The following is a 16,149-nucleotide window of genomic DNA, read 5'->3' on the forward strand; positions in this document are numbered from 1 at the left end:
CACTAATCTGTTTGAAAAGTATGTTTTAGTACAGTTAACAACATAAAATAGCATGAAGTTATAAATTACCAACTAGTCACTAACTGGGTTTTTGGAGACTCATACCTTTCAAACCGACCTATCTGTGCAAGCAAGTTCACGTTCAAATTGTCTCAAAAAGAAGGCCAAAGAATTCTGAAAGGAAAATTCCAAAGAAAAGAAAGCAATGTAAGACATTGAGCTTATTGTCTATTTGTATTACAGGGAAGTAAATGGGAATTATAAAGTGCAAAGACTTTGGGTCACACAGGCTTAGATTTGAATTTTGATTCAGTCAAATCTTAACTAATTGGTCTTGAGCAATATAATTAACGTCTCTCACCCTTGGCTGCCTAGTTTGCAAAACAGGAATAACAATAGTATCGAATTTATACGACTGTTTTGAGAATTAAATGTCAGAAGGAATATAAAACACTTTACAAATAGTAAACATACAATAAGTTAAAGAGATGAAAATTCTTTATATTACATTGCTTCATTGATGTTCACATCCTCCTATTGGTAGGGTACTATTATCTTTAAATAATGAAACATTTTAGAAGAAAGTTCCACAGTTTGAAGCTCTAGGCACTGTGTCTATTGTGCCTAATGAAAAGTCAACTCTGCCCACAACATGTGGGTTCCTAAAGCAAATTGATCCAGACAGGAGAAGTGACTGTCCCAAGTTTAATCAACAATTATTTTTTAAATTATTTCAATCACAAGATTTATTTATCACCGGTTTTCATTATATGACCCCAGAACTTTCTCATGACATTTTTCACTTCCGCGTTTCTCAGGGTGTAGATTAAAGGGTTCAACATAGGAGTTACTAGAGTGCAAAATACAGTCACAGCTTTGTCAGCCGGGAAGGAGGTCATGGGTCTTAGGTACAGGAATGAACAAGGTACAAAGAATAAGATGACAACAGTGACATGAGAAGCACAGGTAGAGAGGGCTTTGCGGCGCCCTTCAGAGCTGTAAGACCTCAGGGAGCGCACTATGATGACATAGGACGCAACCAGCATAGAAAAAGTGAGCAAACAGAGTGAGCCACTATTGGCAGCAATCAGGGGCCCCAAAGTGTGAGTGTCTGTGCAGGCCAGCTCTAGGAGAGGTATTAAATCACAGATAAAATGGTCAATGACATTAGGGCCACAAAATGGTAACTGGACCATGAACAAAATCTGAATCCCTCCATGAATAAACCCCAAAAGCCCAGCCATCCCCACGAGGAGACCACACAGAAGCCTGCTCATGATAGTCATGTAGTGTAAGGGCTTGCAGATGGCCACATAGCGGTCATAGGCCATTGCAATTAACAAGATGATCTCAGCTGCAGCAAAAAAATGTTCAGCAAAGAGCTGAGTCATGCAGCCATTGAAGGATATGGTGTTTTTCTCAGAGATCAAATCAAAGATCATTTTGGGAACTATGGAGGAAGAGTAGAAACCATCTATAATGGACAAACAGGACAGAAAAAAGTACATGGGAGAGCCCAGAGCTGGGCTGATGAAGACAGTGACTGAGATGAGCAGATTACCTGCCAAAGTCATCAAGTAGGTGATTAAAAACACAGGAAATAAGAGCTTCTGCAGTTCTGGATTCTGAGTCAGGCCCAGCAAGATGAATTCAGTTACATTTTTCATCCGTTTTATTAAAGCAGCCTGGGTTGAGGGCTTGTGTCCCATCTGAAAAGATCACAGTAGTTCTGAGTGTTGATATTTTTAACCCAATAGCAAAATATTCCATCATCTCTTTAGTCCTGGTCTCTGGTATTGATGGAGCTACAATCCCCTCACCTCTGCCATTTTGCAGATGGTCATAAAGAACAGAAGGAGGTTAAATATATCCTATTTCATAATCATCAAATAGTAACAATACCTTACAAACATCTCAGTAAAAGCAAGGTGTTGTCATGAATGATGATTTATGGTTGGCTTCCAAATTTCATCTTGTCTCTAAAAGTCTCTAAGACGATAGGGTTTGCTTTCTTTCACTTTCGGTGAAAAAATTAATCAAAAAGAATTATTTGAGAAGTTATAATTGTCTATTGGCACGAATATTTATAAGTATATGAACATGACATTCTTTGAAAAGTCAACTGTGTATCAGATGTGAGCTTGCCAAAAAGTGCTGTATCTATGTCAGCTGTGTTCTCTAATCTCTTATTCCTTTCTGTCAAATGAATGTACATGCACATAGGATATGGACAGAGCTGCAGATGGAGCTTTCTTTCTTTCAAAATGCCCAGGAATGATCTTTATAACAGCCTATCAAGTACACCCATTCAATAGCCCTGCATGTTCTATCTGGCTCAATACAACCCTTTATTTCACTCTTTTCATCTTAGATACAGACATGTTAAGTGTTGTGAAGTTCTCTGAAAAGATCACAATATTTCTTAAATGAGTTTTGCATGCAATGGATCTTTCACCACATGTTGAATCATGCTCTGGATTAGATATATTTCCCCACTTGCAATTTACAAAGGGAATGAAATGAATCATGATGTTTCCCATTGACAAGACAGAAACACTAGGTCCATCTAAGATAATACCATTTTTCCTTCAGGCACAGATTTGATCAACTAAGATGAACTTGAGGTTTCATTGCTAAGTGATGGGAACATTGAACATACACAAGAATATGTTCTTTTTTGGGAATGATCTGTATATGGATTTTCATGTGTGCGTACGTATTATTGTTACAAAGGATCATATGATATTTCATTCCTTTTTTTCCCCCTTCTTATATAATGTATTTTTCCTTAAAAATTTATGGTCCAAAAGTTCAATGTCACGGGTGTCTCAGCTTCAATAAAGGTGAGGGAAAAATCTTCAGTTTTCAGAAGAGCTCAGTCTCTGAGCTGTTTTCTTATATCCGTGGCTCTTGTGACTGTGTGGGTAATCAATCTACTTGGTGAGAAATAAATGTTGACCAGAATGGTGTAAAAGTAACTTTAGTAGTTCTTAACAGTGTCTGGACTGACAAATCACAGATAGGGTTTCTACTAATATTTGGGGTACAGCTTTTCTATGGAGTTCAAACATTTGTTCCTTTATTCATTTCTTCAATAAATTTGTTTTTAGAACTTAGTATGGATTAGACATCTGCTAGGGGAAGGGTATAGAGTGGTGTCTATGAATGCTGTCATTATTCATGTACATCTCTAATCAGATGCATTGATGTCATCAGAGAATGATTTCATATCACTGTGTCTAAATTCACTTTCGGAGAAAAATACTAACCTACAGTCACAGAATCTAACTGCAAAAACTATTTCAGTGGAAAAACTTGGTTAAATTAAGTTAATCTACTTAAAATTTTGGGGAAAAAAGATTTAATTATCACTGACCTGAGTCTGATTGGTTGTGGAATCCTCAGTTTTCAGACTGAGCTCATTCATTGATATCTTCCCCTCCAGGCATTTGCAACTCAGCCACAAATAGACTCCATGAGCTTGAAATGAAAGAACTTCTAGGAAGAAATTCCAAATTAAAGTCTAACAAGTGAAACATTGAAATTCTTATCTCTTTAGAAAACTTTCCAAATCTTGGATATATTAATTTATTTTTGGTCCCCATTACCAGTCTGGATTTACTGAGAAAATGAGCTACTTAAGTTAGCAAACTTCCATAGCTGCAGGATTTAATTTCTACTCACTTTTCTGGCTTCCCATATAAGTGTAAGTGAATCTTCAAAATATATATATTTTTAAATCTTATATAACTACATTCAATACAAATTAAAAACCTTGAGAATAATGCAAATGTTTTCGAATCAGGAAAAGCTAGTATATAGATCTATAAAATTTATTAGTGAATCAAGATCACTCAATTGGACACTGTTTTCTCAAATCAACTCTGTCAATTTTTGGTCCTAAAAAGTCCATAAGCAGTATGGAGAGAATTCTTTTTATTCCTGTTTTAAACCTTCTTTCTAACTCTGTTTCCCTAGAAACCCATTAAGCTTGAGAGTTGTGTTCCCCAAAAACAAATCATGGGCCTTTCAAACGTGGCTCTGTTGCTGTCGTTTGTTCACAGGCCCTTCTTTGTAATTCTTTCTTCAGTGACTCTAGAGAGATATTTAAATAGAGTGTCACACAGTGTAGGATGTGGTAATGCATTGACCTCTCAATCATCAGAGGATTAGTAATTGGCCCTGGTGGAACTTTTGCCAAAGCATTAGCCAAAGTCTTTCACTTACTCTCACTTAGCACCCACAAACATCATTAGGACCAGTTTTTGAAATTCAGTTGAGCTTGGTTTAAAGATAGGTCTCGGCTATAGTTTGGGATGAGACTTGGTAGAGTAAGTTGGAAACATTCTTTATAAGGCTGAGCTTCTCATTGTGACATTGATAAACCTGGAGTAGGATGTGTGGTTGGTTTTAGGCATTGGTCAGAGTTCAGAGAATGAATTTCTCTCTGAAAACATGACTGGTCTAAATGAGATTGTTGTCCTGAGAATGGACATATCAATCTTCAAGATTCTGTGCCTTACTATCCTGAGATATTGTGACACTTTTATTATTGATGGCCTGAAGAGACTTTGATAGCAAGATTTCCAGATACCAAAGATTGAGTGATTTAAAAGTCATAAATATATCAACTTCCTTCCAGATGAGTACCTTGATGGCAGACTCTCATGATGTATCTGGGAGAATGTAGCCTTTCCTTCGAGGTTCCTAGGTAGTGCAAACAGTTTGCCTCAACTGATAACCTAAATGCTGGCCATTCAAACCCACCCAGCAGTACTGCAAAAGTTAGGCCTGGAGATCTTCTTTTGTAAAGATTACAGCCAAGAAAACCCTATGGAGAAGTTCTACTCATGGAGCAGACCTGGGTGGCAATCAACCCTATGACAACTAACAACAGCAACAGCCTATCATTCCACCCTACAGAGACAGAATTATGGGGACTTAGAGTTAGGTATCATGCTTTCACACAGTAGCCACTGAGGAAATCACATACCAATAATCACCGTGTATAAAGACACCAAAGATGGAGAAATAGAAACACTGTGGAAAGGAGGCTGAATGACTATGTTCTTTCCTTCAGTTTCTGAGATAAATAAAAGCTAGCTACATACAACCTTGCATGGAATTATGTTTCTTCATTATCAGTCTTTACCTTTAAACCAAACGGACACGTTCCTGACATCTAGGACCAGAAATGGGAAGCAATACCTTCATTTCTATAGTTAGTAGTCAACAATTTTGCTTCTCTGTTTGCTGCCAGATTCACTCACCATCTCTTCCTCTTCCTTGGGGTTGTGAATCCAGCCTGCTCTTTGGTCTAAATAGATGATAATTCATGGTGATGGGCACTGACTTCTTGTCTGAGTTTCCTAGTGCTGTTGTAACGAAAATACCCCAAGTGGTTGGCTTTAAGGAACAGAAATTCATGTTCTCACAGTTTAGGAGGCTTTAAGTATGAATTCAGGGCACTGTCTCTCAGAGAAGTTGCTCTCTGTCTGCTCTGCTTTTCAAGCAGTGCTACCCGCTGCCAGCAGAAAATATATAATACTTTTTCTTCAAAATTTGTAGACATGTTATCACAGGCCCCACAGGATCAATATGTCAAAGATGAGAGAAAAAACACAAAATTTTTAGTTCTCAAGGCTGCCCAGTCCCAGAGTTGTTTCTCCATTCCTCACAGCTCTAGTTAATGGTGACTATGTAGCTAAGTGTTTTCAATACTTTTAATTCACAAATGGTAACTTTAGGTTGCCAACGTGGTAGCTGTACAAAGGTACTAAACAGACATTAAAATTCCAGTGAAGCCTAAGACTCAGTCCACCTGGTGAGACATGAATATTAACTACATTGCCAAGAGGGTAAATTTAGTAGCTGTTTTCATAGCTTGGATTGAAGAGGACACAAACAAAGTTTCTATTGATGCCTGAAGCTGAATTGTTTCATGGAGACTATTCAATCTTTCATTTATTCACTTATACAATAAGTAGATTGTCAGGTGGTTTAATAGATGCTGGGCTTGTGGAATTCTGTCATTAATTATGTAATTCTATACACAGTTGGAGTCCCTGGGCAGCACAAATGGTTAAACAAAAGGCTGACAGTTCAAACTCTGCCAGAGGCACCTCAGAAGAAAGGCCTGGTGATCTGCTTCTGAAAGGTCACAGCTACTGAAAACCATACAGAGCACAGTTCTACACTGAAACAAATGGAGTTGTCTTGAGTCTGAATTGACTCAATGGCAACTTTTTTTTTTTTAATGCTCAGTTATTATAAAACAAGTTTTTACAGTATTGTCTCCACACTTATTTTTAGCCTATAGATCACAGACTTTCATTCCACAGCTGATTTTAGTAAGCATTCTTGGATAAGTTAAGTCAGCTTCAAATTTGGGAGAAATTCAGTAACTGCTCCCATGTGCTTCATTGATTGTAGATTCCTCAATTTTTAGACTGAACTCAACCTTTGTTTTCTTCTTTCTAGGGCATTCTTAGTACTGCCACTAATACACCCCCAAGTGCTACACAAGAAAAAATTTCCAAGAACTCCACATTTAAAAATTAACTGGAAAGAAATTGGGCTTCTAATCTCTCTAGCTGCTCACCAAATCATGAGAAATTTGATCAAAATTTGGTCCCCATTATTAGTCTGGATTTACTCAAAATAAGAGCTCATTTGTTATAAAACATCTTCTACCTTTAGGATTTAAATTTTGTCTCCATTGTTAGATATCCATACAACTATATGTAAATCTTTTAAATATCTATTTTTAGTATGTATTAGAGCTAGTCATGGGAACAGCAAATTTCTCCTGTAGAGCTATAAAATTTATAATAAATTTATAGCTCTCTAGATTTATGGTCACCTGTGGTGGACAGGTTTCAGCAAAGCTCCTAGACTAAGACAGACTAGAAAGAAGGACCTGAAAGTACAATTCTGAAAAAAATTGGGCAGTGAAAACCTTATGAATAGTAGTGGAACATTGTCTGATATAGTGCCTGAAGGTGAGCTCCTCAGATTGGAAGGCACTGAAAATATGACAAGGAAAGAGCTGCCTCCTCAAAGTAGAGTTGACCTTAACGATGGAGGTGGAGTAAATATTTTGGGGCCTTGATTTTCTGATGTGGCATGGCTCAAAATGAGAAGAAACAGTTGCAAACTTCCATTAATAACTGAAATGTAGAATGTACAAAGTATGAATCTAGGAGAATTGGAAGTCATCAGAAATGAAATAAAACACATGAAGATCGATATCCTAGGCATTAGTGAGCTGAAATGAATTGGTATTGGCCATTACGCATCAGACAATCATATAATCTACTATGCCAGGAATGACAAATTGAAGAGCAATGGTGTTGCATTCATTGTCAAAAAGAACATTTCAAGAACTGAAGTACAATGCTGTCAGTTATAGGGTAATATCCATAGGCATACAAGGAAGACCAGTTAATATGACTATTATTTAAATTTATCCACTGTCATGGATTGAATTATGTCACCCAAAACATGTGTGTATCAATTTGGCTGGGCTGTGAGTCCCAGTATTTTGTGGTTGTTCTCCATTTTGTGATTGTAATTTTATGTTAAAGAAGATTAGAGTGGGATTGTAATGCCCTTACTAAGGTGACATCCCTGATCCAATGTAAAGGGAGTTTCCCTGGGGTGTGGCCTGCACCACCTTTTATCTTACAAGAGATAAAAGGAAATGGAAGAAAGCAGAGAATTGGAGACCTCACGCTACCAAGAAAGCAGTGCCAGAAGCAGAGCACGTGCTTTGGACCTGAGGTTCCTATACTGAAATGCTCCCAGACCAAGGGAAGACTGATGACAAGGACCTTCCTCCAGAGCTGACACAGAGGGAAAGACTTCCGCTGGAGCCGATGCCCTGAATTTGGACTTCTAGCCTACTAGACTGTGAGAAAATAAATTTCTCTTTGTTGAAGCCATCCACTTGTTGTATTTCTGTTATAGCAGCACTGGATGACTAAGATATCCGCCAACCAATATGGCCAAAGATGAAGATATTGACGATTTCTGACAACTTCTGCAGTCTGAAATTGATGAAACATGCAATGAAGATGCATTGATAATTATTGGTGATTGGAATGTGAAAATTGGAAAGCAAACAAAGGATCAATGATTTGAAAATATGACCTTGGTGATAGAAACAATGCTGGAGATCACATGAGAGACTTTTGCAAGTCCCAAGACTTCTTCATTACAAATACCTTTTTTTCAACAACATAAACGAAAACTATGCATGTGGACCTTGCCAGATGGAATACGTAGGAATCAAATAGACTACATCTGTGGAAAGACAAAATGGAAAAGCTCAATATCATCAGTCAGAAAAAGACCAGGGGCCAACTGCAGACCAGACTATCAATTGTTCATGTGCAAGTTCAAGTTTAAGCTGAAGAAAATTAGAGCAAGTCCATGAAAGACAAAATATGACCTTGAGTATATCCCACCTGAATTTTGAGACCATCTTAAAAATAGATTTTATGCATTGAATGCTAATGACCTAAGACCAGATGAGTTGTGGAATGACATCAAGAGCATCACACATGAAGAAAGCAAAAGATCATTAAAAAGACAGGAAAGAAAGAAAAGACAAAAATGGTTGTTAGGAGAAACTCTGAAACTTGCTCATGAACATAGAATAGCTAAAGGGAAATGAAGAAATGATGAAGTAAAAGAGCTGAACAGAAGATTTCAAAGCGTGGTTAGAGAAGACAAAGTAAAGTATTATAATGAAATGTGCAAAGTCCTGGAGTTAGAAAACCAAAAGGGAAGAACACGCTCAGCATTTCTCAAGCCGAAAGAACTGAAGAAAAAAAATTCAAGCCTCAAGTTACAATACTGAAGGATTCTATGAGGAAAAACATTGAATGATGCAGGAAGTATCAAAAGAAGACAGAAGGAATACACATAGTCACTGTAACAAAAATAATTGATTTACATTCAACCATTTAAGGAGGTGGCATATGATCAAGAACTGATGGTATTTAAGGAAGAATTCTGACAGCACTGAAGGCATTGGCAAAAAACAAGGCTCCAGGAATTGAGGGAATATCAACTGAGATGTTTCAACAAACAGATGCAGCACTGGAGGTGCTCACTCGTTTATGCCAAAAAATTTGGAAGACATCTACCTGGCCAACAGATTGTAAGAGATCCATGTTTGTGTCCATTCTAAAGAAAGGTGATCTAACAGAGTGTGGAAATTATCAAACAATGTCATTAATATCATAAGCGAGAAAATTTTGCTGAAAATTTTTCAGAAGTGGTTGCAGCAATACATTGACAGGGAACTGCCAAAAATTCAAGCCAGATTCAGAAAAGGATGTGGAACGAGGGTCATCATTACTGATGCCAGGTGGATCTTGGCTGAAAGCAGAGAATACCAGCAAGATGTTTACTTGTGTTTTATTGACTATTCAGATACATTGGACTATGTGGTTCATAACAAATTATGGATAACATTGCAAAGAATGGATATTCCACAACACTTAATTGTGCTCATGGGGAACCTGTACATAGACCAAGAGGCAGTCTTTCAAACAGAACAAGGGGATACTGCCTGGTTTAAAGTCAGGAAAAGTTGCTGATAGTGAAGAGGACTTGAAGCATTTACTGATGAAGACCAAAAACTACAGCCTTCAGTATGGATTGAACCTTAACATAAAGAAAACAAAGAATGTCACAACTGGGCCAGTAAACAACAACATGATAAACGGAGAAAAGATTGAAGTTGTCAAGGACTTCATTTTACTTGGATCCACAATCAATGCCCATGTGAGCAGCAGTCAAGATATCAAATGACATTGCATTGGGCAAATCTGTTGCAAAAGACCTCTTTCAAGTGTTAAAAAGCAAAGATGTCACTTAAAGGACTAAGGTGTACCTGACCCAAGCCATGTTATTTTCAATCATCTCATATGCATGTGAAAGAAGGACAATGAATAAGGATGACCAAAGAACTATTGCTGCCTTTGAATTATGATTTAGGTGAAGAATAATGACTATACCATGGACTGCCAGAAAAACAAACAAATCTATCTTGGAAGAAGTACAGCCAGAAAGCTCCTTAGAAGCAAGGATGGCAAGACTTCATCTCACATACTTTGAACTTGTTATTAGGAGGGACCAGTCCCTGGAGAAGGACATAATGCTTGTAAAGTAGAGGGTCAGTGTAAACGAGGAAGATCCTTGATGAGAGGGTTTGATATAGTGGCTTCAACAATGATTGTGAGGATGGCATGGACTGGGCAGTGTTTTGTATTGTTGTACATAGGCTCAGTATGAGTTGCAACCAATTAGACAGCACCTAACAGTAACTATGAGTGCTTTATTCCCTCTTGCTGATGTTCAAGTGGAAATTTGCAAAGATTACCCTGATTCTAGTCTAGAAAATGCTGTTCCTTTCTTCTAAGTATTCTTAGTTTCATAAGAATTTTTTTTTAAATGTCATGATAATAAAAGACTAAGAGGGTCAACTAAGAATTTTTGAGGTACATATTCCTAAAGAGTCTAGAGAAGAGAATGTGTCATCCGAGAGAATGGTAGAGTACTGTGAAAAGGCAGAGTTTTGGATTGTTTGATACTTCTATGATTCTCATTTTCTTTTCTTTCAGTTAAAAAATTCTTTTTTGATGTTTTTATCACCTACAACACATGGATGGAGAATAATATAAATATGATTGAGTTAATTTTAATAGGTCTTACCCAGAACCCAAAGATGCAGAAAGTAGTGCCTGTGGTATTTTGGGTTCAGTACATGGTAACACTCTCAGGAAATCTACTTATTGTTACTATTACTACCAGCCAGGCTCTAAGCTCCCCCATGTACTTCTTCTTGACTCTGCTTTCTTTGATAGACACAATTTATTCTTCTTCTTCAGCTCCTAAACTTATTGTGGACTCCCTTTAAGAGAAAAAAAGTGATTTCCTTTAATGGTGTATGACCCAAGTCTATGCAGAACACACCTTTGGTGTTACTGAGATCATCCTGTTGATGGAGATGGCCTGTGATTGCTGTGTGGCCATCTGTAAAGCCTGCACTACACAACCATCGTGAGTCATAGACTGTGCGTTCTCCCGATGGGAGTGGCCTGGATAGAGGATTTACCATGCAACCATTCAGATCCTCTTCATAGTCTGACTGCCCTTCTGTGGCCTCAATGTCATAGACCACTTCATGTATGACTTATATTCTTTATTGAAACTTGTCTGCATGGACACTCATACCCTTGTCTCTGTTGCTGCCAACACTGGATTCATATGCTTGTTAAACTTCCTCTTCTTGATGGTCTTCTATGTAGTCATCCTGCTTTCCCTAAGGACCCAAAGCTTGGAGAGGAAGCAAAAAGCCCGCTCTACCTGTCTAGTTATCTGGTACTGCTATAACAGAAACACCACAAGTGGATGGCTTTAACTAACAGAAATTTATTCTCTCACAGTCCAGGAGGTTGCAAGTTCAAATTCTGGAAGCCAGCTCCAGTGGAACGCTTTCTATCTCTGTTGGGTTTTGAGGAAGGTCCTTGTGATCAATCTTCCCCTGGTCTAAGAGCTTCTCGACAAAGGAACTGTAAGTCCAAAGGACATACTCTGCTCCCCATGCTGCTTTCTTGCTGGTATGAGGTATCCTCATCTCTCTGCTTGCTTCTCTTTTATATTTAAAAAGAGATTTACTTAAGACACAACCTAGTCTTGTAGTTTGAGTCCTGCCGCATTAACATAACTGCCTCTAATCCCACCTCGTTAACATCATAGAGGCAGGATTTACAACACAAGAAAATCACATCGGATGACAAAATGGTGGACAATCACACTATATTGGGAATCATGGTCTAGCCAAACTGACGCATATTTTGGGGGAACAAAATTCAATTCATGACACCACCTATGTCTCTCACATCACAGTGGTTGTCTTATTTTTTGTGCCCTGTATATTTGTGTATCTTGCCCAGTGACCACTCTGCCCATAGATAAAGCTTTGATTGTCTTTTATATTATGGCAGCCTTTATGTTAAATCCCTTAATTTATATCCTCAGAAATACTGAGGTTAAAACTGCCATGAGGAAGCTCTGGAGCAAAAAGTGTCTTCAGATGATTAAAGAATCATGGAGCATTGTTGTTATTTTTGTTGTTAGGTGCTGTCGATTCAATTCAGACTCATAGTGACCCTATGTACAACAGAACGAAACAAGGATGGATCCTGTGCCATCCTCACAAACATTGTTATGCTTGAGCCCACTCTTGCAGCCACTGTGTCAACCCATCTTGTTGAAGGTCTTCCTCCTTTTCCCTGACCCTCTACTTTACCTTGCATGATGTTCTTCTCCAGTGACTGGTCCCTCCTGCTAACATGTCCAAAGTATGTGAAATAAAGTCTCTCCATCCTTGCTTCTAAGTAGCATTCTGGCTGTACTTCTTCCAAGACAGATTTGTTCCCTGTCATCACCCTTTATGACATCCTCCCTGGTGCAGTTAACATGTTTAGCTGCTATCTGAAAGGTTGGAGGTTTGAGTCCACCCTGAGGCATCTCCGTAGGAAAGGCCTGGCAGTCTACTTCTAAAAAACTAGTCATTGAAAACCCTATGGAGTACAATTTTACTCACATAGGGTTGTTATGAGTCGGTATCAACTCTCCAGCAACTGTTTTTTTTTTTTTTTTTTTTTATAGCTACAGTACTATGGCAGAGAGACTAAGACCTCTGGCTCTCGAAATGGATCAACCTGAATCTGAATCTTATTTCTCATGCTTACCGGTAACCTTGAGTAAATGACAAAACATTTATAAACCTCTGATGCTTGTCTTTAAAATAAGGATAATGATAACACACATCTCAAAGTGATGTTGTAAGAGACAGTCTTTGTAAAGTTCTTTGTCCAGTTTCTGCACATAGTAAACACACAACATGTTTTAGACGTTAATACTATGTAGACCTCAACCCTTTCCTAATTGTCCATAAAAAGAGTTTTCTATGACTTATTCTGATTTTCTATATCTATTAGGTTTGAAATATATGTTGTCCTTCAAGTTGAATGGTTTAAATATTTGGCCAGTAATGCAAAATAACATTTCCTTATATTTTCCATAACTGTCCCTGTTTCAAAGTCAGAGGGATTCTAGAGTTCTGGAATCTGAAACTTATGTACATGTTAGTCCTGTCTTTTTCATGAGTATATAAACTCTGACCATATCCATTACCAACCCTCACCCTTCAAGAGTATATCCCATTGCTGTTGAGTAGATTCAAGAGTATAACCTCCCTTAATTTATGACAAATTTATCTCTTGTCTGCCAAATAATCTACAATTCATCATGTTGCAACTCTCCCACTTTTTACATAAGGAAAAAACAAACCAGAAATTAATATGAGAAGCAAATTCTTTTTTCAAAAAACTTTTTATTGTGCATTAGGTCAAAGTCTACAGAGCAAAATAGTTTCCCATTTGATAATTTGTACATAAAATGTTCTATAACATTGGTTTCATTCCCTCTAATGCGTCAGCCCTCTCCTCATTTCCCACCTAGGTTCCCCATTTCCTTTTGTCCTGATTTTCTACCCCTTCCCGCCTTTTCATCTTTGCTTTTGGGCAAATGTTGCGCTTTGATCTCTTACAATTGTTTTAAAGAGCATGTTCCTCTTGGGTGGTATTGTTTATCTTATGGGCCTGTCTATGGTTTGGCTGGAAGGTGGTCTCCGGGAATGGCTTCAGCTCCAGGTCAGAAGAGTGTATTAGGGCCATAGTCTCGAGGGTTCTTCCAGTCTCTGTCAGACCAGTAAGTCTGGTCTTGTTTGTGAATTTGATTTTTTGTTCTATAATTAAAAAGCAATTTCTTAACTATCAGAATATATATATTTCAAATTGGTCTCTAAGAACCAATCAATTTGTGAGATCATCAGAAAATAATTCTTGTTTTATCCCGAAACTTCTATGTCTAGAAATAACTGAACATTCACAGGGTCCTCAGACAAAATGCATTTTGCCTTCTTTCACTTTATCACATTTTGATAGGCTAGTAGTAGCTAGATGTAACTGACACCCTGAATTCTACACCCATTCATTTCTGCCATTAGGTGATAAAAGTGTAATTGAGCCAATTTCCTAATCACCTAAGGAATATGAAATCATGCTGAGTGTCTAGTTACCTAGTGCTGCTATAACAGAAATACTACAAGTGAATGGCTTTAAAAAAGAGAAATTTATTCTCTCACTGTCTAGGAGGCTAGAAGTCCATATTCAGGGTGCCAGCTCCAGGGAAAGCTCTTTTCTCTGTAGGCTCTGGAGGAAGGTCCTTGTCATTAATCCTTCCTGGTCTAGGAGCTTCTCTGCACAGGACTCTGGGGTCTAAAGGATGCACTCTGCTCCTGGCGCTGCTTTCTTCATGGTATGAGGTTCCCCTGTATCTCTGCTCGCTTCTCTCTTTTATATCTCTAAAGAGATTGGATGAAGACACAACCTAATCTTGTACAGAGTGCTGCCTAATCAAGATAACTGCCTCTAATCCCACCATATTAACATCATGGAGGTAGTATTTACAACACATAGGAAAACCACGTCAGATGACAAAATGGTGGGCAACCACAAATACTAGGAATTATGGCCTAGAGTTGACAGATATTTTTTGGGGACACAATTCAATCCATAACAGTGAGGTTCACTAAAAAATAGCCTATCTCCTTGCCAGCTTGCTACAATTTTATGTCAGAGAACTTTCTAGAAAAGCACTCTAATCCATTTGAAAATATATTTTAGTACAGTTAAAAACATCAACAAATATGGAGTTATAAATTACTAACTAGTCACTAGCTGGGTCTTTGCAGACTCATATCTTTCAAACCTAACCTGTCTGTGAAACCAAGTTCACCTTCAAATTTACTCAAAAAGGAAGACCAAAGAATTTTGAGAGGATAATTCCAAAGGAAAAAAAGAGATGTAAGACACAGAGCTTGTTGTCTCTTTGTATTCAGAGGAAGTAGAATGGGACTTTCAAAGTGCAAAGGCTTTGGGTCACACAAGCTTAGATCTAAATTCTGATTCTGTCAAATTTTATCTAACTGGTCTTGAGCAATATAATTAACCAATATAATTCTGACTCTAGTTTCCTAGTTTGCAAAATGGGAGTAACAATAGTATCGAATTTATAGGACTCTTGTGACAATTAAATATCAGAAGGAATATAATATACTGTAAAAATAGTAAACAATAAATTAAAGAGATGAAAATTGTTTATATTACATTGTTTCTTTGATGCTCATATCTTCCTATTGGTAGGGGCACCATTATCTTCAAATAATGAAACCTTTTAGATGGATGAAAGTTCCACAGTTTGAAGCTCTAGGCACTGTGTCTACTTGTGCATAACGGCAAAGTCAGCCCTGCCCACAACACGTGGGCTCCTAAGGCAAATTGATGCAGACAGAAGTGACTGTCCCAAGTTTAATCAAGAATTATTTTTAAAAATTTTTTAAATTATTTCAGTCTCAAGATTTATGTGACCCCAGAGCTTCTTCATGACATTTTCACTTCTGCGTTTCTCAGGGTGTCGATTAAAGCGTTCAACATAGGAGTTACTAGGGTGTAAAGTACAGACACAGCTTTGTCAGTGGGGAAGGAGATCATGGGTCTTAGGTATAGGAATGAACAAAGTACAAAGAGTAAGATGACAACAGTGACATGAGAAGCACATGTAAAGAGGGCTTTGCGGCGCCCTTCAGAACTATAAGACCTCAGGGAACGCAGGATGACAACATAGGAAGCAACCAGCAGAGAAAAAGTGAGCAAACATAGTGAGCCACTATTGGCAGCAATCAAGAGGCCAAAGTGTGAGTGTCCGTGCAAGCCAGCTCCAGGAGAGGTATTAAATCACGTATAAAATGGTCAATGGAATTAGGGCCACAAAATGTTAACTGCACTATGAACAAAAGCTGAATCCCTCCGTGAATAAACCTCAAAAGCCCAGCCATCCCCACTGGGAGACTACATAGAGGCCTGCTCATGATGGTCGTGTAGTGTAAGGGCTTGCAGATGGCCACGTAGCAGTCATAGGCCATTGCAATTAACAAGATGATCTCAGCTGCAGCAAAAAAATGTTCAGCAAAGAGCTGAGTCATGCAGCCATTGAAGGATATGGTGT

General features: G+C 38.0%; 1 protein-coding gene and 2 pseudogenes across 1 annotated transcript; 1 reads left to right on the forward strand and 2 right to left on the reverse strand.

The window, feature by feature from the left end:
- Window positions 1-746: 746 nt before the first annotated feature.
- Window positions 747-1,709, reverse strand: LOC101342447 (olfactory receptor 4C45-like). The gene has a single exon (XM_004387736.3). It carries the CDS (start codon window positions 1,707-1,709, stop codon window positions 747-749), a length of 963 nt encoding a protein of 320 aa, XP_004387793.2.
- Window positions 1,710-10,678: 8,969 nt separating this feature from the next.
- Window positions 10,679-12,744, forward strand: LOC101342706 (olfactory receptor 4C12-like; annotated as a pseudogene).
- Window positions 12,745-15,480: 2,736 nt separating this feature from the next.
- Window positions 15,481-16,149, reverse strand: part of LOC101342958 (olfactory receptor 4C45-like) — a 963-nt pseudogene continuing 294 nt past the window's right edge.

This window comes from Trichechus manatus, unplaced genomic scaffold (genome assembly GCF_000243295.1).
Source record: "Trichechus manatus latirostris isolate Lorelei unplaced genomic scaffold, TriManLat1.0 scaffold00191, whole genome shotgun sequence".
NCBI lineage: Eukaryota > Metazoa > Chordata > Mammalia > Sirenia > Trichechidae > Trichechus > Trichechus manatus.